General features: G+C 36.0%; 1 protein-coding gene across 1 annotated transcript; it reads left to right on the top strand.

Moving 5' to 3' along the window:
* On the top strand, positions 1-26,045 carry LOC139901732 (uncharacterized). Its single transcript, XM_071884410.1, has 10 exons — positions 1-384; positions 23,980-24,250; positions 24,323-24,395; positions 24,479-24,603; positions 24,714-24,795; positions 24,914-25,013; positions 25,089-25,246; positions 25,327-25,619; positions 25,691-25,789; positions 25,890-26,045. The coding sequence occupies exons 1-10, from the start codon at positions 1-3 to the stop codon at positions 25,925-25,927; spliced, it is 1,623 nt and encodes a 540-aa protein (XP_071740511.1). The 3' UTR covers positions 25,928-26,045.
* The last annotated feature ends 757 nt before the right edge of the window (positions 26,046-26,802 follow it).

Raw genomic sequence — 26,802 nt, 5'->3', positions numbered from 1 at the left:
ATGATTGTAAAGCAGCTATGTCCAACTTTAGTCGCTGGAGAAATCATAACAGGAACAAGAATCGGCGAAAAAGCTTTCATACCAAGAATGGTTCTGAATTACAAACAAAAAAATGCATTACCTTTTATTTTAAAAAGAAAACAATTCCCTTTGAAAGTATCATACGCTATGACTATCAATAAAAGCCAAGGTCAGTCTTTAAATAAAATAGGAGTCTATTTGCCTAAACCTGTTTTCGGTCATGGCCAGCTATACGTCGCTTTATCAAGGGCAACAAGCCCAGATGGTTTAAAAATACTTATAAAACAGCAAGAAGATCATGGACCAAATGTTACGAAAAATATTGTATATAAAGATTTCTTACGCGGGATCACAGATTACCAGGTACTTACTTTGACACCTTCACCTCTTATAAACTGTGTTTCAATAACTATTTAAGCTGCAATAATTATTACTTCTTCATTACACATTTTAGAGCATTTTGGAAATACTAACTGCCTCTATTTTTCTATACCAGGAAAACTGAACACATCTTAACTACAGCTTCAAACCAACACATCATACAAGACTTTCTATTTTGTATCATCAATTCAGTTCTCATTCTACAGCAGATATGATACTACTTCCACTTTTTTAAATGTACTTTCAAACTTAAAATTTTGGCCTGCTATGATAACTTATGCGTTGCAAGCATCACATAGTGTCAAAGCGAAAAAATCACAACCATATATATTTATATGTATGTACAAACTGTTACAACTGAATCTGTGTGACAATGTACATTTGTCATAACCCGACCTTAACCATAAGGACGAATACAATAACATATGATTTCATCGCGAGGTATTGACCTCTATATGCGACATTTTTCAAAAACTGCATTTGTTTTTACAATACAAACCATAGCTTTTATTACAAATACAAGGTTTAAACAACTTAATAAGGATTATCGTTTAGCGATAATCTTAGACTTACAAACTTTACATGTGATAATAACAATACGACCTCCAACATATTTTACATTACAAATCCTCCGATATGCAGTTTTATTTTTGACACAAATATGCATACTCAAGATCTTGCTTAAATTCAACATGTTGCAGCGGAAGCTTTTAGTTATCACCTGAGAATAAACATGCTTAAAACGTCAACATAAAGTTGGTGAGATATAGGTTTAATGCCGGCAGCAATATATATATAGACCACAAGATTTCATATATAAACATTTTAATAAAAATATTCTAAGTGGTTGAGCACTTGGTAACCATACTTAACATTTAATCATGTCGCATATTCCCTTTATTATGAAATCTTACTACACCGTACCAAGTGTAGTCACCGAAACGAAGTACTGTGCAACCGTTGAATACTGGTCGTCCAGTCCGGTTGGGGTTGTCAGGCCCGATAGATCTATCAACAGGATTCGCGTTTACAATACCGCTGTAAATAGTAGTTACCAAGCTACAGGGAAGTATGCCAGTGGTACAACTCAACGTAGAATATATTTTTCAGTTACTTGTGTCCATATCGTAAAACATAAAATACATGTATTCTCATCCCGAAATATTTAGAGTTTAAAAGTGGGACTATATACTCACTTTTGCCTTGAAGATATATATATTTTGACTTGGTCTCCGTTTGATATCACGAACCTATCCATATATAATATATCAATATATTTTCATTTTAAACAATCGTCACGTATATATACTTATAATACTTTTAATGTCTTCTTAGTCTGTAGTTAGCAATTCAATTTTAATGGTTCATATTTAGGTGTTCAATAAATAAATAAAACCCCCATCGAAATAAATAAAACCCCCATCATATTTGTATTGGTCGGGATTAATCTTGACCCATGGTACCTATATTGTCAAGAAGACGTATTGCGTACAATCATGGGATCTTATGATTAATCTTCTCGTATAGTTTATGGGTGATCCTGAAATATATAAAATTAAATTATGAGTACATATATATAAAATATCATGTTATTTTAGAAAGATGTGATTTATTTAATTTTTCTCCAATTATTTTCGTGGCTAAACTAGTTTTGGATATCCGATCTTGTTTTAGTCATAGTTTCTTCGTTACAACTCCGTTTTCGTTGGTTCAACTTGCCACTTCCTTGGATCGAGTCCTTCTTTAAGAATATGAACTGTAAATACCTTAGTTTGTATTCGAAATCACAGGTCATAGGTCAAACTTTGGTGAAACTTATGAAGTTGATCATTTTCCATCATTTAACAACCTTAAATGATTATTTTTCTAAAAATACTTATACTTTGAGTTAAATCATGAAATTTTTATGTATTAACATATTCATAGTAAATATCAATTTTCCAGAAAATAAGCCTCCAATTCACAGTTCAAGATGGTTTTTAATTATCCAACCCAAAACAGCCCCCGGTTGTACTCCGACGACGTAAATTCAGTTTTTAAGGTGTTCTTTGAAAAACCAAGTTTTACCTTGTTAAGTTAGCATATCCTTATGATATATTACAGGTCTTGAAGTATTTTAAAAGTTAAGTTAGAAGGATCTATTTAGTTTGCAAACAAGTTTGAAAACATTCAAACTATGTTCTTGTTGTTAAAATTTTATACCATAAAATAAGATAACTATATATATATGAATCGAATAAGGTTATGAACAAAGTTACTACCTCAAGTTACTTGGACAAGGTTTCTGTAAAAGAGAAGTAAAAACCTAGAATCAAAAGAGTGGTGGAGTTGGATGAAAGATTGGAAGTAAACTTGTGTTCTTGGAAGGATTCTTGAAGTGTTTTTGAAAGGGTTTTCTTATGGTGATTAAGTGATGTTTTTGAAGCTAGATCTTCATGGTTGTGGGCTGAGATAGTTAAGGGTTTTAAGGCTCTTGAAAGTGTGTTCCTAACTAGCAAAATGATGTAGCAAAATTGAAAATGGATGGAGTATATATGGTGGTGATGGTGGCGTGAATGATGAAGATCATGGACAAAATTTATGTTGTAATTTTGTGTAATTAGTCATACTATCATACAAAAGTAATTACCTTATACTTAAGGCATGAACAAGAGAGTTACCTTATACATAAGGCATGAACAAGGGCTGGTTGGTGGTGATTTGATGTGTATATACCAATAGTAAATACGTATAGAAGCTAGGTATGATACGAGTACATATACTCTAAATATACGTATAGAAATCTTGTGAAAACGGAACGAGGATTCAAATATAGTTATCTTTTGTGAATATACTTATATTGTTTTATGTATTTAAGTCCTTAAAAAGTGATTAAATACATTACATATACGATATATGTATAAACATTATAGGTTATAAGTATTTATATCAAAAACGTTACTTAAAGTTATCGTTTTGAAAACTTAAGTTAGTAGTTTCAAAATATACTTATAACTTATTGTTATTAATACAAAATGAGATACTAAAACATCCTTAGATCATGTTAAATATGTATATATACATATATATACACAAACGTATAATTATCATATGTTATATAGTTCGTGATATCATCGGTCAAACTAGACGGTCAAACGTTGTGTAAATCTCTTTTCAAAAACACAAGTCTCAACAATTTGGGTTGCTTATCATGTTGGTAAAGTTTAATTTATGTAAATATTAATCTTATAAGTATAGATCGATCGAAAAAGTCCGGGTCATTACAGTACCTACCCGTTAAATAAATTTCGTCCCGAAATTTTAAAATCGTACCTATTTTGCGTCATCGGGAAACAAATGCGGGTATTTTTGTTTCATTTGATCATCTCGCTCCCAAGTAAACTCGGGACCTCTTCGTGCATTCCAACGAACTTTAACGATCGGTATGTTGCTCTGCTTGAGCCGTTTAACTTCACGGTCCATGATCTCGATTGGTTCTTCTATGAATTGTAGTTTCTCGTCAACTTGAATTTCTTCAAGAGGAATGGTGAGGTCTTCCTTTGCAAGACACTTTTTAAGGTTCGAGACGTGAAATGTATTATGTACTCCGGCGAGTTGTTGCGGTAACTCGAGTCGATAAGCTACCGGTCCGATGCGTTCGATAATTTTGAACGGGCCTACATACCTTGGGTTTAGTTTACCCCTTTTTCCAAAACGTATTACACCTTTCCAAGGTGACACCTTTAACATAACCATGTCACCGATCTAAAACTCTAATGGTTTCCTTCGGACATCGGCGTAGCTCTTTTGGGGACTACGGGCTGTTTTTAATTTCTCCTTGATTTGCACTATCTTCTCAGTAGTTTCATGGATGATCTCGGGTCCAGTTAATTGTCGATCTCCTACTTCGTTCCAACAGATAGGGGATCTACACTTCCTTCTATACAGTGCTTCGAATGGTGCAGCTTTAATGCTCGCATGATAACTATTATTATACGAGAATTCTGCTAATGGTAGATATTTATCCCATCCGTTTCCAAAATCGATCACACATGCCCTAAGCATGTCTTCAAGAGTCTGAATTGTTCTTTCACTCTGCCCGTCAGTTTGCGGATGATATGCGGTACTCATATCCAAACGAGTTCCTATGGCCTCCTGTAGTGATTGCCAGAACTTTGATGTAAATCTACTATCACGATCGGATATAATGGAAATAGGTATTCCATGCCTTGAAACAATTTCCTTTATGTATAATCGTAATAGTTTCTCCATTCTATCCGTTTCCTTTATAGGCAAGAAATGTGCAGATTTGGTGAGACGATCAACTATTACCCAAATGGTGTCATAACCCCAGGCAGTCTTAGGTAATTTTGTGATGAAATCCATGGTAATACCATCCCATTTCCATTCTGGGATTTCTGATTGTTGAAGTAATCCTGACGGCTTCTGGTGTTCTGCTTTGACTTTGGAACAAGTTAAACATTCCCCAACATATGTTGCAACGTCTGTCTTCAAATTAGGCCACCTAATAATGCCTCTTAAGATCTTGATACATCTTTCCTGTAGCGACCCGACCAAATCGTCACTGACGGCGCCATCTACTTAGGTCCCGTTACGTGGTCATAAGTCTTTAAAACAACGTTTGACCAAAAGATATGTCGCATTCATTTCAAATGTAAAGGTTGTTCAAGTTTACAAGAATAGTTCCACCACAAGTTACGATACAAAGTTTTAAGTACAAATGAAACTTATGCGACACAATTTAAAAATATCCAAAAGACGCTCCATGTATGCATATATACTCGACATCCAATGCAAGTATCAAAATAATGAGCGGAAGCGTGTATCATGTATCATTCAAGGACCTGAGAAAAACATAGAAATCTGTCAACGAAAACGTTGGTGAAATCATAGGTTTAAGTAAGTAAGTACAAGTGAACCACAAGATTTGCTTCAATGAAATAATAGTAATACATTCCAAAAGTTTGTTTCACGAGCACCCAATTATCAATGCTTAACATTTCCTTCCATTGAACCCCATCACTTAGTGCTAGAACATACACTGTTTCTCGAAAATATATTTCATTCGTAAACGGTAGCGAACCGTTTGAATGAGGGTTTGTCAAACCCATATGGATCCATACAACATAAGTTCTCGCTTACACCCGGCAAGTGTAACTAATGATAATCGAATTGAGGATTTTGTTCTAAACTCGTATGTAGAATGTTTGTTTTCCTGTACTTGTGTTCACTTAGTAAAAGAAATGTTTATGTTTTCTCATCCCAAATGTAAGTTCAAAAAGAGTAAGAGTGGGACTATGATCTCACCTTGAATGCACGAGTAGTAAAGTACTTCAACAAGTAAATGTGTGCAAAGAACAATGCTAGTCTTGACCTAAACAAATAGGTTGTATCAATAACGATAGTCACGATTGGTCAAAGATGTTCAATTAGTCCTATGGCTCGTTACGACTCGATTAATATAGCATGTGAATCAATTTGTCAAGTTTCATGCACGATACAAGTAGTTAAGTATGTTAGAACGATTGTATAATCGTTTGGTTAAGTTTGACTAAAAGTCAAACTTGGTCAAAGTCAAAATCAACGGGGTCGGGTCGGGTATCCGACAATTTTCCCAAGACGAGAAGTCATATAAGAGCCTAATAGTCAAGTTTCATGTTAAACGGAGTTTTAGTTAAGCGGAAACATTTTTGTGACATTTAAAAACAAAAGAGAGTGGCCTGGGGCTTTTGCGCGGCGCGCACTGGGTTGCGCGGCGCGCACCCAAGTGCAATTTCTGGTCAGAACTCAACCAAGAAGGCAAACATCTGGGATCTCTGATTCTGCGCGGCGCGCGGGTAAATGCGCGGCGCGCAATACCTGGGAATCATGCAGTTTGCAGAAAAAAAATGGTCCAAGTCACGAACCAAAATACAATATAACACATTTCATGCACCGAAAACACTTAAAACGCATAACCTATATCATTAGAAAGGTAATTTGACAAGGAAAACAACTAAGCACATTTCATCAAGCAATTCATCACTAACAACAACCAAAAACCGCATTAAACGTTCATAATCAAAGTTTCAAGTTCTAAAACGCATTTTATGATTCGGGCAACCAATTTACATGTATGATATGCCGTTTCGAAGGTAATCATACACACATTGCAACAAAATTCTTATCTACAATATTTCATAGCATTTGGTGCATCAAAAGTTCATCTAAAGCTTATCAAACCCTAATCCAAGTTCACAAAATCACTAATCATGTTCTTGGAGTTTCCTTAATCAACCTATACATCAAAACGAAGCTAATGATACTAGTAACACTTTTAAAACATGCACTTTAACAATCTAACAACATTTGATCATTCAAAATCAAAGATTTAGCAAGCAAATTTTCATAATGAACTAGTTACACCAAAAACAACGAATCGAGCATACAAATTACATACACGACATCACGATGAGCCATAGACACTAATTAACAACTTTATAAGTCAAGAACACGAATTTAAAGAAATCTAGAGTTTTAGAAATGTTACCCAAACTTGATGATATTGGTATCAAAATGTAGAGGATGAAGAGAGGATCACAAATATGTAGTTTGTTTTGTTGTAAGCCTCCTAGATCGAATTTAGATGATGATTGAATAAATTTGGTAAATGGGTGTGTGTTCTTGCTAGAGAGAAAGAGAGAGAGATGGAGATGATAATGAATGGGTGAAAGGGGTTTGACCCTTTGACCTAGTCAAGGGTTTGATCCCTTGTCAAGTTTAGTCCCTCAACTTTCGTTCGGGTGCGGGAATTACCTAAACGAGATAATTTAAAACGCGTATCAACGGGAGAAGTTATAAACATATAACGGACTTCATATTAGTATAACGGAAAAGTAAATGGAAAAAGGCGGGATGTTACATTACCTACTCCTTAAAAGAAATTTCGTCCCGAAATTTAAGTAGGCGTAGTAGTCGTTGTTTCTTCCTCGAGATCTTGCGTTTCCGAATTCACGAATAGATGAGGATACTTCCTTTGCATTTGATCTTGTCTTTCCCAAGTAAACTCGGGTCCTCTTTTGGCATTCCAACGAACCTTGACAATCGGGATTCGGCTTTGTTTCAATGTCTTGACGGAGGTGTCCACAATTTCAACCGGTTCCTCCACAAAATGAAGTTTGTCATCAATAGTAAGTTCTTCGAGAGGGATGACGATATCGGGTTCGGCAAGACACTTTTTCAAGTTAGATACATGGAAGGTAGGATGAACGGAGTTCAATTGAGGCGGAAGATCTAAACGATAAGCAACGGTTCCAATACGCTCCAAGATTTCGAAAGGACCAATATACCGCGGATTTAGCTTCCCGCGTTTCCCAAAACGGATTACACCCTTCCAAGGCGCGACTTTTAACATTACTCGGTCACCGACTTGAAATTCAAGATCGTTGCGTCGTTTGTCGGTATAGCTCTTTTGACGACTTCGGGCCGTCCTAAGCCTATCTCGGATTTGAACGATTTTCTCGGTGGTTTCGTGAATGAGTTCGGGTCCGGTGATTTGCACGTCGCCTACCTCGGCCCAACAAAGAGGTGAACGACATTTGCGGCCATATAGCGCTTCAAAAGGTGCGGCTTTAATACTCGCGTGATAACTATTGTTGTAAGAGAACTCGGCGAGAGGTAAGTGCTTGTCCCAAGCTTTTCTGAAATCAACCACGCAAGCTCGTAACATGTCCTCTAAGGTTTGAATTGTACGTTCGCTTTGTCCATCGGTTTGAGGATGATATGCGGTGCTCATGTCTAAACGCGTTCCCAACGCTTCTTGCAATGTACGCCAAAATCTAGAAACGAAACGGCCATCTCGGTCGGAGATAATCGATAAAGGTACACCGTGTCGGGCTACGATCTCCTTAATGTAAAGTTGTGCAAGTTTCTCCATTTTGTCCGTTTCTTTCATGGCAAGGAAGTGTGCGGATTTGGTGAGATGGTCAACAATAACCCAAATGGTATTATAACCGCCCGTCGTTTTTGGTAGCTTGGTGATAAAATCCATCGTTATCCTTTCCCACTTCCATTGCGGGATCTCGGGTTGTTGAAGTAGTCCGGACGGTCTTTGGTGTTCGGCTTTGACTTTGGAACATGTCAAACACTTGGAAACATAAGTAGCTACGTCCCTTTTGATGTTCGGCCACCAATATAGTTGTTTAAGGTCGTGGTACATCTTATTGGCACCGGGGTGAATCGAGTATCGTGACTTATGGGCTTCATCTAAAATAAGGCTTCGTAGATCCCCATAACTAGGCACCCAAATTCTTCCGGCGAAATATCGGAGTCCGGTTTCTTTAACTTCGAATCGAGAGGTGAGGACGTTCAAGTGTTCGAGAGAGATGTTTTCATCCTTGAGAGCCTCATCTTGGGCTACCCGAATTTGGCTATTAAGGTTGGTGTGAATGGTGATGTTTAAAGCTCGGACACGGAGAGGCACCGCTCTTTCTTTTCGACTTAAGGCATCGGCTACTACATTTGCCTTCCCGGGATGGTAACGAAGCTCTCAATCGTAATCGTTTAAGGTTTCAATCCACCTTCGTTGTCTCATGTTTAGTTGCTTTTGATCGAAAATGTGTTGAAGGCTTTTGTGATCGGTGAAGATAGTACTCTTGGTTCCATAAAGATAGTGTCTCCACATTTTAAGTGCAAAGACAACGTCTCCGAGTTCGAGATCATGTGTCGTATAGTTTCGTTCATGAATTTTGAGTTGTCGAGAAGCATAAGCAATGACTTTCGTTCGTTGCATCAATACACATCCAAAACCATGTTTTAAGGCATCGCAATATACAACAAAGTCATCATTGCCTTCGGGAAGTGACAAGATAGGAGCGGTGGTTAGCTTCGTTTTCAAGATTTGGAATGCGGATTCATGTTCGGTCGCCCAAATGAATTTCTTTCCCTTGTGAGTCAATGCGGTTAGAGGACGTGCAACCAAAGAGAAATTTTCGATGAATCTACGATAGTACCCGGCGAGACCCAAAAATTGACGAATGTGAGTAGGAGTAGTAGGAGTCTCCCATTTGCTAATGGCTTCGATTTTCGTTGGATCGACTTTAATACCTTGGTCACTTACAACATGACCAAGAAATTGAACTTCCTTTAACCAAAATTCACACTTGGAGAATTTGGCATAGAGTTGTTCTTGTCTTAAAAGTTCAAGCACAAGTCGGAGATGTTGTTCGTGCTCTTCTTCATTTTTAGAATAGATCAATATGTCATCGATGAACACAATAACGAATTTATCGAGATACGGTTTGCACACGCGGTTCATAAGATCCATGAACACCGCCGGTGCGTTAGTGAGACCAAATGGCATGACAAGGAATTCATAACTACCATAACGAGTTCGGAAAGCGGTTTTGGAGACATCTTCCCCCTTAACCCTCAATTGATGATAACCCGAGCGGAGATCGATTTTCGAATATACACAAGACCCTTGTAGTTGATCAAAGAGGTCATCGATGCGAGGAAGAGGATATCGGTTCTTAACCGTCAATTTATTTAGTTCACGATAATCAATGCACATTCGTAGGGATCCGTCTTTCTTTTTAACAAACAAAATCGGAGCGCCCCAAGGTGAATGGCTAGGTTGGATAAAACCTCGATCAAGTAGTTCTTGGATTTGACTTTGCAATTCTTGCATTTCAGATGGAGCGAGTCTATATGGTGCACGTGCTACGGGTGCGGCTCCCGGAATAAGATCGATTTGGAATTCAACCGGTCGATGAGGCGGAAGACCCGGCAATTCGTCGGGAAATACATCGGAATAGTCACTAACAATTGGCACATCATCGATGTGCTTCTCATCGGACTCGACTTTCTTAACGTGAGCAAGGATCGCAAAACAACCCTTACGGAGTAGTTTTCTAACTTTAACACACGAAACGAGGTTGAGTCCGGTGCAACTCTTATCGCCATAGACGATCAAAGGTTCACCATTCTCGATAGGAATTCGGATTGCGTTAAGATCACAAAGAATGTGAGATTTCGTTTTGACTAGCCAATTCATACCGATTATTACATCAAAGCTTCCTAGTTCCATGGGTATCAAATCAATTTCAAATTCCTTACCCAAAATGTTTATCGTACACCCCCGGTAATATGTGTCGGCACTTAATAGTTTCCCGTTAGCCACTTCAATGGTATAAGTGGTATCTAATGGAAGAGGTGGAGTGCTAAAAGAATGAGTCAAAGTCTTGGATACAAAGCATTTATCGGCACCTGAATCGAATAAGCAAGAGACATAAGAATTGTTGAGAAGAAACGTACCCGTGACTAGTTCAGTGTCATCCCGGGCTTCCTCGGTGTTGATGTTGAAAGCTCGGCCGCGCGTGTTGGGGTTATCTTTCTTATTTGGGCATGCATTTCTATAATGACCTGTTTGACCACATTCGTAACAAGTGCCCGTCTTTGGTGCATTGGGCCACTTTCGAGCAACGGGAGTGGCACTTTTACAATCGTTGGCCTTATGACCAACTCCTTGGCACCGGTGGCAAATTAACTTGCCACATTCACCAAAGTGATGTTTGTTGCATTTGTTGCAAAGAGGTAGGTTCCCGGCATAACCCCTCTTGCCGTCGGAGGTGTAAGGCTTCTTAGCAAAGTTGTTGTTGCTTGATTGGGAGGGTTCCCACTTTCTTTTGTTGCCGCCCGATTTATCCTCGGCCTTAGGTGCCGGAACTACGATTTCGTCAACCGTTTCAATTAGTTGGCGAGCCATGTTCATAGCAGCTTGATGAGTAGTGGGTTTGGATGACATCACCCCTTGTTTGATGCTTTTTGGAAGACCGAGCATGTAGAGCTCAATCCTTTGAGATTCGGGGTTAACAAGATTAGGACACATCAAGGATAGTTCGGCGAAGCGTTGATTATAAGCTTTAAGATCGTTTCCGACCGCTTTCAAAGCTCTTAGTTCTTCCTCAAGATTTCGGGTTTCTTCGCGCGGAAAATATTCAACAATCATCTTTTCCTTTAGATCGGCCCAAGAGAGGGCATGAGCTTCATCGGTACCCACCGATTGAACATAGGTGTTCCACCATGTTAGAGCAATTCCGGAGAAAGTGTGAGTGGAGTATTTGACCTTGTCTTGGTCCCGACAACCGCTTATGCTAAAGACGGCTTCCGTTTGCTCAAACCATCGGGTGAGCACGACCGGTCCCCCGGTTCCATCAAAAGTGTGAGGTTTGCACCCCATGAAAGCTTTATAGGAGCATCCCTCATTTGAGTTTCCGGCTCCATTGTTGTTGTTGTTGTTGTTGTGGTTGTTATTATTATTGTTGTTGGATGAGTGACCGGCCATGGCCGCATCTACGGCGGTAGCTATCATCCGTTCGAGAGCTTGTTCGGGAGTTTCATTGCGGCGTACACGACGAGGAGCCATTGTTCCTTCAAGAAACAAGAATATCATTGATTAGTATTCTCAATAATACTAACCGTGATATAGAATAAAGATAAAGAGAAGTTTTTCCTCGACTCGCCTTAAATTCTTTATGTCATAATGTCGGAACGTTCATATGAGTCACCGTAATATAATCCCGGAAATTATATTACCCTGATTCATATGTGCATTCGACATCATTTCATATAGTCAAGGTGGCGCGTCAATCAAATTAAACAACGTGAGATTAAGATGAACTAAGAGTAGATATGAGTAGAAGCGTTCGAGTATAAATGCACAAGTAGTCAAGTAATTCCTACTTCAAGTCTATATGCCGGTTGTAGTCTAGACTCACCAATGTACTCTATGACTCGAGGTTGACACCAATGAACTCTAAATCCCTACAACCAACGCTCTGATACCATCTGTAGCGACCCGACCAAATCGTCACTGACGGCGCCGTCTACTTAGGTCCCGTTACGTGGTCATAAGTCTTTAAAACAACGTTTGACCAAAAGAAATGTCGCATTCATTTCAAATGTAAAGGTTGTTCAAGTTTACAAGAATAGTTCCACCACAAGTTACGATACAAAGTTTTAAGTACAAATGAAACTTATGCGACACAATTTAAAAATATCCAAAAGACGCTCCATGTATGCATATATACTCGACATCCAATGCAAGTATCAAAATAATGAGCGGAAGCATGTATCATGTATCGTTCAAGGACCTGAGAAAAACATAGAAATCTGTCAACGAAAACGTTGGTGAAATCATAGGTTTAAGTAAGTAAGTACAAGTGAACCACAAGATTTGCATCAATGAAATAATAGTAATACATTCCAAAAGTTTGTTTCACGAGCACCCAATTATCAATGCTTAACATTTCCTTCCATTGAACCCCATCACTTAGTGCTAGAACATACACTGTTTCTCGAAAATATATTTCATTCGTAAACGGTAGCGAACCGTTTGAATGAGGGTTTGTCAAACCCATATGGATCCATACAACATAAGTTCTCGCTTACACCCGGCAAGTGTAACTAATGATAATCGAATTGAGGATTTTGTTCTAAACTCGTATGTAGAATGTTTGTTTTCCTGTACTTGTGTTCACTTAGTAAAAGAAATGTTTATGTTTTCTCATCCCAAATGTAAGTTCAAAAAGAGTAAGAGTGGGACTATGATCTCACCTTGAATGCACGAGTAGTAAAGTACTTCAACAAGTAAATGTGTGCAAAGAACAATGCTAGTCTTGACCTAAACAAATAGGTTGTATCAATAACGATAGTCACGATTGGTCAAAGATGTTCAATTAGTCCTATGGCTCGTTACGACTCGATTAATATAGCATGTGAATCAATTTGTCAAGTTTCATGCACGATACAAGTAGTTAAGTATGTTAGAACGATTGTATAATCGTTTGGTTAAGTTTGACTAAAAGTCAAACTTGGTCAAAGTCAAAGTCAACGGGGTCGGGTCGGGTATCCGACAATTTTCCCAAGACGAGAAGTCATATAAGAGCCTAATAGTCAAGTTTCATGTTAAACGGAGTTTTAGTTAAGCGGAAACATTTTTGTGACATTTAAAAACAAAAGAGAGTGGCCTGGGGCTTTTGCGCGGCGCGCACTGGGTTGCGCGGCGCGCACCCAAGTGCAATTTCTGGTCAGAACTCAACCAAGAAGGCAAACATCTGGGATCTCTGATTCTGCGTGGCGCACGGGTAAATGCGCGGCGCGCAATACCTGGGAATCATGCAGTTTGCAGAAAAAAAATGGTCCAAGTCACGAACCAAAATACAATATAACACATTTCATGCACCGAAAACACTTAAAACGCATAACCTATATCATTAGAAAGGTAATTTGACAAGGAAAACAACTAAGCACATTTCATCAAGCAATTCATCACTAACAACAACCAAAAACCGCATTAAACGTTCATAATCAAAGTTTCAAGTTCTAAAACGCATTTTATGATTCGGGCAACCAATTTACATGTATGATATGCCGTTTCGAAGGTAATCATACACACATTGCAACAAAATTCTTATCTACAATATTTCATAGCATTTGGTGCATCAAAAGTTCATCTAAAGCTTATCAAACCCTAATCCAAGTTCACAAAATCACTAATCATGTTCTTGGAGTTTCTTTAATCAACCTATACATCAAAACGAAGCTAATGATACTAGTAACACTTTTAAAACATGCACTTTAACAATCTAACAACATTTGATCATTCAAAATCAAAGATTTAGCAAGCAAATTTTCATAATGAACTAGTTACACCAAAAACAACGAATCGAGCATACAAATTACATACACGACATCACGATGAGCCATAGACACTAATTAACAACTTTATAAGTCAAGAACACGAATTTAAAGAAATCTAGAGTTTTAGAAATGTTACCCAAACTTGATGATATTGGTATCAAAATGTAGAGGACGAAGAGAGGATCACAAATATGTAGTTTATTTTGTTGTAAGCCTCCTAGATCGAATTTAGATGATGATTGAATAAATTTGGTAAATGGGTGTGTGTTCTTGCTAGAGAGAAAGAGAGAGAGATGGAGATGATAATGAATGGGTGAAAGGGGTTTGACCCTTTGACCTAGTCAAGGGTTTGATCCCTTGTCAAGTTTAGTCCCTCAACTTTCGTTCGGGTGCGGGAATTACCTAAACGAGATAATTTAAAACGCGTATCAACGGGAGAAGTTATAAACATATAACGGACTTCATATTAGTATAACGGAAAAGTAAATGGAAAAAGGCGGGATGTTACATTTCCAACTCCAGGATGTATCGAGTATCTTGTCTTATGTGCCTCATTCAATATTAACTTCCTTAATCCACCCAACTTTGGTACCCAAATACGGTTTGCAAAATATCGAATTCCATCTTCCCGCATAATGAGTTGTTTCCCATACTTCTTCATTATTTCATTTCCTATGTTTTCTTTAGTAAGAGCTTCTCGTTGAGCCTCTTTGATTTGTGAGTTGAGATTCATGCGAATTTTTATGTTCATTGCTCGTACTCGAATTGGTTCTCGTTCCTTTCTGCTTAAAGCGTCGGCCACTACATTCGCTTTCCCGGGATGATAGCGAATCTCACAATCGTAATCGTTTATCTGCTCGACCCACCTACGTTGCCTCATGTTCAGCTGTTTCTGATCGAAAATATGTTGAAGACTTTTATGATCAGTAAACACCGTGCATCTAACCCCATATAAGTAGTGTATCCATATCTTCAACGCAAACACGACTGCTCCCAGTTCTAGATCATGCGTCGTATAATTCCGCTCGTGAATCTTCAATTGTCGGGATGCGTATGCAATAAATTTCTTTCGTTGCATAAGAACGCAACCAAAACCTTGTCGCGAAGCGTCACAATATATTTCAAAATCATCGTTCCCTTCAGGTAACGATAAAATAGGCGCCGTAGTTAACTTCTTCTTCAGTAATTGAAATGCGTTCTCCTGCTCCGAGGTCCATTCGTATTTCTTCCCTTTTTGCGTTAATGCTGTCAACGGCTTAGCTATTTGGGAAAAATCTTGAATAAACCTTCTATAATAACCGGCTAAACCCAAAAATTGGCGTATCTGCATTGGTGTTTTAGGAGTCTCCCATTTTTCAATGGCCTCAATTTTAGCTGGATCAACCTGAATTCCTTTGCTACTAACAACGTGACCAAGAAATTGCACTTCTTTCAACCAGAAAGCACACTTAGAAAATTTAGCGTATAGCTGTTCTTTTCTCAACAACTCTAATATTAACCTTAAATGCTGCTCATGCTCTTGCTCACTCTTGGAATAGATAAGAATGTCATCAATGAAAACAATAACAAACTTATCTAAATATGGACTACAAACTCGATTCATGAGGTCCATGAATACAGCTGGCGCATTCGTCAATCCAAACGGCATGACCAAAAATTCGTAATGACCGTAACGTGTCCGAAAAGCAGTTTTCATTATATCTTCTTCTTTGACGCGTAATTGATGATAGCCCGATCTTAGGTCAATTTTCGAGTACACACATGATCCTTGGAGTTGATCAAATAAGTCGTCAATTCTCGGTAGTGGATACCGATTTTTGATAGTTAACTTATTTAATTCACGATAATCTATACACATCCTAAAAGATCCATCTTTCTTTTTAACAAATAGAATCGGAGCTCCCCACGGTGAAGTACTTGGTCGTATGAATCCACGATCCAGTAATTCTTTTAACTGACTCTGAAGTTCTTTTAACTCGGACGGTGCAAGTCTATATGGAGCACGGGCAACTGGTGCAGCTCCTGGTACTAAATCTATTTGAAATTCTACAGATCTAAATGGAGGTAATCCCGGCAACTCTTCCGGAAAAACTTCAGGAAAATCTCTTGCCACAGGCACGTCGTTGATGCACTTCTCTTTTTATTTCTTTTCGACTTTATTAACATGTGCTAGAATAGCATAACATCCCTTTTCTAAACACTTCTTGGCTTTCAAACAGCTAATGAGTTTTAGCTTTGAGTTACCCTTCTCTCCATAAATCATCACCGGCATTTTATCCTTACAAGGAATGCGAATTGCTTTCTTGGCACACACAACTTCAGCTCCTACTTTGGACATCTAGTCCATGCCGACTATTACATCAAAACTTCCTAATTCTACGGGTATCAAGTCAATTTTAAACGTTTCTCCGGCTAAATTTATTTTACAATCACGACAAATTTTATCGGCTTTAATTAGTTTACCATTAGCTAACTCAATCATGTACTTAGCATCTAGAGGTAATGATGAACAATTCAATTTAGTGTAAAAATTTCTACACACGTAACTTCTATCGGCACCAGTATCAAATATAATAGATGCTGATAAGTTATTAATGGTAAACGTACCCGTAACAAGCTCCGGGTCTTCACATGCCTCTCTAGCATTAATAATAAATGCTCTCCCACGTGCAGGTCCGATATTCTTCTCAGGATTCGGGCACTGGCTCTTATAGTGACCTTGTTTTCCACACCCATAACAAGTAATGGTAGCCAAAGCAGTTCTATTTGCATTGGTGGCAGGAGTCTTGGTACCATTTGTATTTGTAACGAGAGCCCTACAATCTTCAGCAAGATGACCCTTTCGATTACATTTGTTGCATACCACATTACAGTAGCCAGAGTGATGTTTGTGGCATCGGTTACATAAAGGATTTTGTCCTTTGTAACCAAAGCTTAAACCACTACCCGCACCTTGCGTGATTTCTTGTTTCTTAAAAGATCGTTGTTGGTTACCTCGATCATAATTTCCATTCCACTTTCTTTTGTTACCTGATACCTTCACATCAGTATTGGATACTTTCTTATCCATGATGACCTGATCCATTAGCTCATTTGCCATGGTTATAGCTTCATGAATTGTCTTAGGTTTCGATGCTGTAACATTTGCCTTGACCTTTTTGGACAAACCATCTTTGTACATTTCAATCTTCCGTTCTTCGGTTGGAACCAATTCAGGACATAGCAAAACTAATTCCATGAATCGCTGATTGTAGTTGGTGATTTCAGTACCAACAAGCTTCAGGCTTCGTAATTCATCTTCCAACTTCCTAACCTCGTTCCTTGGACAATACTCATTGATTAACATTATTTTGAATTCTTCCCATGGAGTATCATAAGCTACATCTCCTCCTACAGCCTTCACATAATTTTTCCACCACGTGAGTGCACTATCTTGTAAAGTGCACGATGCATACTTGGTCATGTCCTTTTCAACACAACCACTGATTTTAAACACAGTCTCCATCTTTTCTATCCACCGGGTTAAACCGATCGGTCCTTCTGTTCCACTGAATGATGAGGGCTTGCAAGCTTGAAAAGTTTTGTAGGTGCATCCTACACGAGGATTTGGGTTAACTACAGCAGCTCTTGCAGCCTCGACCCATAACATTCTGTCGTTCACTCGCTGTTTGATGAATTCCTCGACTTCTTGTTCCGTCATTCGATTCAATCGCGCCATATTCTTCTATAAGAATGAAAATAAAATAATTATTCACATGGAATATTATAGATGTAGTGTATATTTACAGTACATTATAGCTTATTAATAATATGAACCAGGTATTATTATAAAAGCCTTTTCTTCTTATTAGCGTTTTATAATTATATCTAGGGTAGTACCTACCCGTTAATGTCCATACTTAATAGCTTAGTACAGAACCAATTACTACCATCTAAATAATACTTAACCATGGAAAATTATTGCATTTCATACTTCACTATTTTACATATGCTTATCTTACATCGAACATTAAGCAAACCACACTAATAATATTATACAAAACATTATATGATCCCATGGTTTAATACGGCAGCGCATCGTTTGGTCTATTTTCTAGGACGTTTAGGTTCAAAGAATCGCTTAACGCTTATCTTGGCTGTCTGCCTATATTTTGGCGGTGTCTCCCTATATTTTGGCTGTGGAGCTGAAGAACTGGATGCCGGGATAGAACGAATAGGAATAGCAGGAATAGGGGTGGTAGTGTCTAGTGGAGTTGGTGCCACATCATCCTCACTAAACTCGGGATTTGAATTTTCTAATTCATTAGCCTTTCGTTTCTTTTCTAGTTCGAACTTGTCTTTTGTAATTTCCTGTATTTCTTCCTCGGGTTCACTTTCCTCCTCGGGTTCACTTTCCTCCTCGGGTTCACTTTCCGGGTTCTCTATAGTCGGTTCATCCGGAATTTGTGAGTCTTCCCCAAAGATATTATTTTCGTCATCGGATAGGTTAATGACTGGAACACCATCTGAAGATTCTGGTTCGGAGTCGCTGAATGTGATAACAAGTTTTGAGCCCGACATCTATCACACAACAACTAACCCATTAGTACTACATAATATTTACATATAAATTTTAACCAACAATGATAAGCAATGGTTTTTAAATCAGACCCGGTCAAAGTCCAGACTTACTAATGTATCCTAACGACTTATCAGTTAGACACACTAATGCAAACCTGGTTCGCTAAGACCACCGCTCTGATACCACATGTCATAACCCGACCTTAACCATAAGGACGAATACAATAACATATGATTTCATCGCGAGGTATTGACCTCTATATGCGATATTTTTCAAAAACTGCATTTGTTTTTACAATACAAACCATAGCTTTTATTACAAATACAAGGTTTAAACAACTTAATAAGGATTATCGTTTAGCGATAATCTTAGACTTACAAACTTTACATGTGATAATAACAATACGACCTCCAACATATTTTACATTACAAATCCTCCGATATGCAGTTTAATTTTTGACACAAATATGCATACTCAAGATCTTGCTTAAATTCAACATGTTGCAGCGGAAGCTTTTAGTTATCACCTGAGAATAAACATGCTTAAAACGTCAACATAAAGTTGGTGAGATATAGGTTTAATGCCGGCAGCAATATATATATAGACCACAAGATTTCATATATAAACATTTTAATAAAAATATTCTAAGTGGTTGAGCACTTGGTAACCATACTTAACATTTAATCACGTCGCATATTCCCTTTATTATGAAATCTTACTACACCGTACCAAGTGTAGTCACCGAAACGAAGTACTGTGCAACCGTTGAATACTGGTCGTCCAGTCCGGTTGGGGTTGTCAGGCCCGATAGATCTATCAACAGGATTCGCGTTTACAATACCGCTGTAAATAGTAGTTACCAAGCTACAGGGAAGTATGCCAGTGGTACAACTCAACGTAGAATATATTTTTCAGTTACTTGTGTCCATATCGTAAAACATAAAATACATGTATTCTCATCCCGAAATATTTAGAGTTTAAAAGTGGGACTATATACTCACTTTTGCCTTGAAGATATATATATTTTGACTTGGTCTCCGGTTGATATCACGAACCTATCCATATATAATATATCAATATATTTTCATTTTAAACAATCGTCACGTATATATACTTATAATACTTTTAATGTCTTCTTAGTCTGTAGTTAGCAATTCAATTTTAATGGTTCATATTTAGGTGTTCAATAAATAAATAAAACCCCCATCGAAATAAATAAAACCCCCATCATATTTGTATTGGTCGGGATTAATCTTGACCCATGGTACCTATATTGTCAAGAAGACGTATTGCGTACAATCATGGGATCTTATGATTAATCTTCTCGTATAGTTTATGGGTGATCCTGAAATATATAAAATTAAATTATGAGTACATATATATAAAATATCATGTTATTTTAGAAAGATGTGATTTATTTAATTTTTCTCCAATTATTTTCGTGGCTAAACTAGTTTTGGATATCCGATCTTGTTTTAGTCATAGTTTCTTCGTTACAACTCCGTTTTCGTTGGTTCAACTTGCCACTTCCTTGGATCGAGTCCTTCTTTAAGAATATGAACTGTAAATACCTTAGTTTGTATTCGAAATCACAGGTCATAGGTCAAACTTTGGTGAAACTTATGAAGTTGATCATTTTCCATCATTTAACAACCTTAAATGATTATTTTTCTAAAAATACTTATACTTTGAGTTAAATCATGAAATTTTTATGTATTAACATATTCATAGTAAATATCAATTTTCCAGAAAATAAGCCTCCAATTCACAGTTCAAGATGGTTTTTAATTATCCAACCCAAAACAGCCCCCGGTTGTACTCCGACGACGTAAATTCAGTTTTTAAGGTGTTCTTTGAAAAACCAAGTTTTACCTTGTTAAGTTAGCATATCCTTATGATATATTACAGGTCTTGAAGTATTTTAAAAGTTAAGTTAGAAGGATCTATTTAGTTTGCAAACAAGTTTGAAAACATTCAAACTATGTTCTTGTTGTTAAAATTTTATACCATAAAATAAGATAACTATATATATATGAATCGAATAAGGTTATGAACAAAGTTACTACCTCAAGTTACTTGGACAAGGTTTCTGTAAAAGAGAAGTAAAAACCTAGAATCAAAAGAGTGGTGGAGTTGGATGAAAGATTGGAAGTAAACTTGTGTTCTTGGAAGGATTCTTGAAGTGTTTTTGTAAGGGTTTTCTTATGGTGATTAAGTGATGTTTTTGAAGCTAGATCTTCATGGTTGTGGGCTGAGATAGTTAAGGGTTTTAAGGCTCTTGAAAGTGTGTTCCTAACTAGCAAAATGATGTAGCAAAATTGAAAATGGATGGAGTATATATGGTGGTGATGGTGGCGTGAATGATGAAGATCATGGACAAAATTTATGTTGTAATTTTGTGTAATTAGTCATACTATCATACAAAAGTAATTACCTTATACTTAAGGCATGAACAAGAGAGTTACCTTATACATAAGGCATGAACAAGGGCTGGTTGGTGGTGATTTGATGTGTATATACCAATAGTAAATACGTATAGAAGCTAGGTATGATACGAGTACATATACTCTAAATATACGTATAGAAATCTTGTGAAAACGGAACGAGGATTCAAATATAGTTATCTTTTGTGAATATACTTATATTGTTTTATGTATTTAAGTCCTTAAAAAGTGATTAAATACATTACATATACGATATATGTATAAACATTATAGGTTATAAGTATTTATATCAAAAACGTTACTTAAAGTTATCGTTTTGAAAACTTAAGTTAGTAGTTTCAAAATATACTTATAACTTATTGTTATTAATACAAAATGAGATACTAAAACATCCTTAGATCATGTTAAATATGTATATATACATATATATACACAAACGTATAATTATCATATGTTATATAGTTCGTGATATCATCGGTCAAACTAGACGGTCAAACGTTGTGTAAATCTCTTTTCAAAAACATAAGTCTCAACAATTTGGGTTGCTTATCATGTTGGTAAAGTTTAATTTATGTAAATATCAATCTTATAAGTATAGATCGATCGAAAAAGTCCGGGTCATTACAACATTCACCAAAATAAATGATATTTTCTACTATTAATTACTAAAAGTTGTCTAATACTTAATATGGTAATCTCATACTTATTTAAAAAAAAAAAACCCCATGTACAAACAGCCTGCAAAATAGCAGCATCCAGAATATGCATGGTTGAAACAAAAGGAAAAAGATCAGTAATCAAACAAGATTACTTACCATAATATCAAATTTCGATGCTTGCTTTGAATATAACAATTGGTACACTTTCCTTTACACTTTCTCTTTATCTTAATGTTTTGTGCATATGCTACTGTTGGTTTTAAAAAGTAAGGACAGTTGCTACGACGCTATCAAATTACAAACGAATCAATACCCATTTGGACCCTTTTGACCCATTACAGCATTTTAGTCTCAAATTATGTAATTGTTAACGTGAACACTTGCACTATGATGTACCAAGTATCTTTGCAAGAATTTTTTTTATTTTTTTATTTTTTTTTTTTTTATTTTTTTTTATCTTTTTGATACTTTTCTAATATTAGCTAAAGATATAATAAAAACATAATGTAAATGAAAAAAAAAAACATACACAGAGCCTGCAAGACTACAAGACAGCAATTCAGAAATACAACACCGGTAAAAAAAATAGTTTTGCAATCATTTTCTTTTTTCCTAACTATATTTACATATACGTTTACGTTTATATCCAAAGTGTTGGAACTGAACATGCTTAACAATGTACATTACTTGCAATATAAATGATCTGATCTGATCACCTACAAGTTAAACTTAACCCATTAACATTAGATCTAGTAAAAGAAAAGCCACCACAGTCGGAAAAAAAATCTATCAATTCTGCTCATGTTTATCACACCCCAAACTTAACTCGATTCCACGCAAATCTTAAACGGATCATATCTGCCCGCTCCACGTCAAACACCCCTGAACAAGTAATAAAGTACATCATTAATGAAAAGAACTCATTCATAAAACACCTTTTACTTGCATAACTTATCTACTATATTATTACTTAGCATGTATAATATCAAATTTGCATACTCAACTCGAATATAACAATTGCTACACTTCTCTTTACACTTCCTGCTTATCTTAGTATTATGCTTTTTAAAAAGTAATGATATAAGCAAATCAATACCCATTTGGACCCTTTTGCCCCATTAAGACAATTTGGTGTTAAAACATGTAATTATTGATATGAACACATGTACTTTACTCCTTTTTTTTAAATAAACAATAATTAATGTCTCTGTCAATTAATTAAATAATTACCATTACTTACGTTACTTATAAATAAGTTGACCTAATATATATAAATAAATAGAAAATAACAGACGTTTATACTAAAACTGAAGCACCATCTACAAAACTGTTCTTAACTTATAAATAAACAACAACATTGGGCCCAATAAGTAATGTAAACAAAGCCCTCCTTTTTTTTAAATAAACAATAATTAATGTCTCTGTCGATTAATTAAAAAATTACCATTACTTACGTTACATATAAATAAGTTGACCTAATATATATAAATAAATAGAAAATAACAGACGTTTATACTAAAACTGAAGCACCATCTACAAAACTGTTCTTAACTTATAAATAAACAACAACATTGAGCCCAATAAGTAATGTAAACAAAGCCCACACAGACAAAAAAGGAAAAATATAAAGAATAAAAAAAAAGGCCCAAAACAATAATTAGGCAAATAAAGACACCTGTTACACCACATCATCTTATATCTGTATCACAATACATCGTTCCAAACCCTAACCCTTCCCCCCAAAGAGAAGATAAAGCTACAAACAACTGCAAAAGGTAACTTCCAAACCTAAATCTTTAACTTAATTAGTTGTATAAATTTATTAATATTCGTCACCAACTCAACACTTGCACTATTATTGTTTGAATATCATATAATGACTTACCTTTAATAAATAAACCCTATTACAGCAATTTCAAACAAAAAAGGAGCATCAAAACATGTCTAGCTCTTCCTCAAGGTTTGTACAACTTATCATCCTTCCACTCTTAAACAGAATAACTTCGATTTAATTTTAACTTTTATTCGTACAGCATATCTGAAATTACAACAATAAAAGATTTAACTCCAGGAGAAATAAATCAAATCTTGGAAGTAAAAGTTTACAGAACCTGGATAGAAACATATTTCCACACCCGCATATATATATATATATATATATATATATATATATATATATATATATATATATATATATATATATATATATATATATCTTATAAAATTATTACAGGGAGATGCCATTCAAGGAAACGTGAACTACAAAGAATATCGAACTCTCAGCAAAACCCTCCAACTAAACGCCACATACAAAATATACGATTTTACCTGTAAGAATACTGAAAACTGGCAACGAACATTACCCACTGCAACAACTATACACATAGGTTCATACACCAAATTCGAAACAATTCCATCAGAGGGATTTCCAAGCCACCACTTCAACTTTGTTGACTACGAAACCGTACAAGATCGAGCTAAAGACAGAATTCCCATCCTAACAGGTACTTTACATTACTTATACACTTTACCACAAAATATACACAAACATACACTAAAAACCTTCACCACTTAAGATTACATAGGTCGTGTACATCACGTTGGGGAATTCCAGGCTAGAAAACGAATCATCAACATAATAAACCAAAGGTAAATTATTTACAAACCACAAACTATTAACATAAATACAAATTTTACATTATTTACTAACTAAACTAATTACGTAACTTCAGGAACCAAATTATTCCTTTCTTACTATGGAACGAACAAGGAAGAAATTTTGATGTTACCACCTACAACAACAGCAAGAAACCAGTAATAATTGCAGTCAGCTCATGTTGGGCAACCTATTATTCAAGTATAATAATCTTAAAAAAAAAAAAAAAAAAAAAAAAAAAAACACTTCAGCCTACACGGAAAACTTAAAAAATAGAAAATTAACAATGAAAATCTTCTTAACTTTTTCAGACCAGCTGCAACTTAAAGGAACGGAAGCAACACACTACTACTTCAATCCAGACATCAGCGAATATCATCAGATAGTAGAAGAGTAAGCTTCCATTTTAATTTCAATTTCTCCATTTTATCATGAAACTAACAAAACCACATAAACACACATACTTAAAACTGTTTACATATTGTTAATATGTTTATAAACTCATATGCAGATACAAACAACAAGAAGTAGTAGAACAACCATTATCAATCGAAAACAACAGCACACAAACTCTTACAAAATTAATAACCATGAACCTTCTCAACGACAGGGTATGCAAACAATAAATAACAAGTTAATATACATAATAAATGAAATTTTTTTTAACTTCTCTTTATAAATTTCAGCTCCGCACTTTCATCTGCGAATGTACAATAGAAAGAATCGACTATACAAAACCATGGTTTTACTTAGGATGTCCAACGTGTAGGGCCAAAGTGGCTGACGAAGTAGACAAACCAATGCTATGCGTTACAGACGGAACACCAACAGAACCACTATACAGGTAATCTCCAAACCACTATACTTTTGTCAAACCATTTTAACACCAACCAACAAAATTTAAAATAACAAAAACTTCTACAGTTACTCATTCAGAGTTATTGTAACGGACGGCAACACAACAGCAGGTGTCACTTTTTTGCACAACAAAGGAGATTCTTTAGTCGGCTATAGCTGCAGGCAATTAGTGTTAGACATGGGATATAAAAATCGGAAACAGATCCCACCTCCACTTAAAGCTATCGAGAAACAAACACACCTATTTCAGCTCCGGCTCAATCCCAACTCCAGATCATCAAACAACGAGTTCTTTGGCGAAGGTATCATTAATACATCAAATGCAGACACCCACAATGTCTACACACCACCACCATCAGGTAAAAAAAACTACTATCAACAAAGTAAAACAACCTATCTTCACATACTAACATCCACTTTCTTATATCAGAGCCTCCGCAATTGTCCCTAAAAGATACATCAACACCAACAGAAGAAACCGCACTACCAACAACACGCAACACCAAAAAGAAACTATTCCAAAATGAAGGTAACTTTCTGTCTTTTGTCCTTTCTAAAAAAATTTACAGTTCACTTCAAAAAAACGAATCAAAAAACACCATACTTACAACAATTTTAAATACCTGCAGATACTACCACCATCCAATCCAAGAAGAAAAAGGAATAGTTCAGTAGAAGCAGTATCTTTTGACTACAACATATTTTGACATCATCTTTTGACAAAAATGCTTTATATGTAACTAAAATAAAGTAGACTGCTACACTACCAGGGGATGCGATTCCCACTTTTTGATGCACCATCCTAATGTAATAAATAGTAAATAGTTACATACTCCTTCTGAACAAACACAATACATAAACGCTTACTCCCAACTAACAAATCCGGCGCAACGCAAGGGAAAACAACTAGTTATAGATCTAAACATAAACATTTGATTTTATGGAGAGAAATATTTCATTTCAAATTTCAAATTTTGGCTTTGATAAATGTGATAAAGGTTAAAAGATGCTTTTTGCACCCGGTATCTTTGCAAAAAGTAAGTCTTTAGAAGGGGATTAAATATTCGAATTTCAAACTGATGAGATTACTTGTGCGACATGGGATAGGGACTTGGTGTATCTATCTATATGTATAGGTAAGTTGTGAGGTAAAAAAAATAGCAACAAATCTTGTATATGTATAGATTTTTTGTGAGACATAACTCTCTCCTAAGTGGCCCTTAAATCATGGGTTGGATGATGACACATAGGACATATGCTTATAGATTTATATGTATTATATATATATATATATATATATATATATATATATATATATATATATATGCTAGGTTTTTGAATCCGTGCATTGCACGGGTGTGTAAAAAACCGTGCAAAAATGAAATTTGCAGTTCATATTGGTATGTAAATAACATACTAAAAAGATATGAAAAGTATAAGAATTATTTAAGAGCCGTGGTGTTGACAAATTTTAAAAAGTCTTTTGAGTTTAAGATCTCGTAGTGTTGATAAATTTAAAAAATTTGTTTTGAGTTTAAGAGC

Source organism: Rutidosis leptorrhynchoides, chromosome 3 (assembly GCF_046630445.1).
Source record: "Rutidosis leptorrhynchoides isolate AG116_Rl617_1_P2 chromosome 3, CSIRO_AGI_Rlap_v1, whole genome shotgun sequence".
NCBI lineage: Eukaryota > Viridiplantae > Streptophyta > Magnoliopsida > Asterales > Asteraceae > Rutidosis > Rutidosis leptorrhynchoides.
Note: the sequence above shows the minus strand (reverse complement) of the source record. Positions and strands in the feature narration are given on the sequence as shown.

Excerpts from the sequence above, each read along its gene's own strand:
- LOC139901732 (XM_071884410.1), top strand. The coding sequence starts at position 1 with ATGATTGTAAAGCAGCTATGTCCAACTTTAGTCGCTGGAGAAATCATA. Across the intron at positions 24,604-24,713 it reads TTGGGCAACCTATTATTCAA|ACCAGCTGCAACTTAAAGGA; the intron begins GTATAATAATCT and ends TAACTTTTTCAG. Across the intron at positions 24,796-24,913 it reads TATCATCAGATAGTAGAAGA|ATACAAACAACAAGAAGTAG; the intron begins GTAAGCTTCCAT and ends ACTCATATGCAG.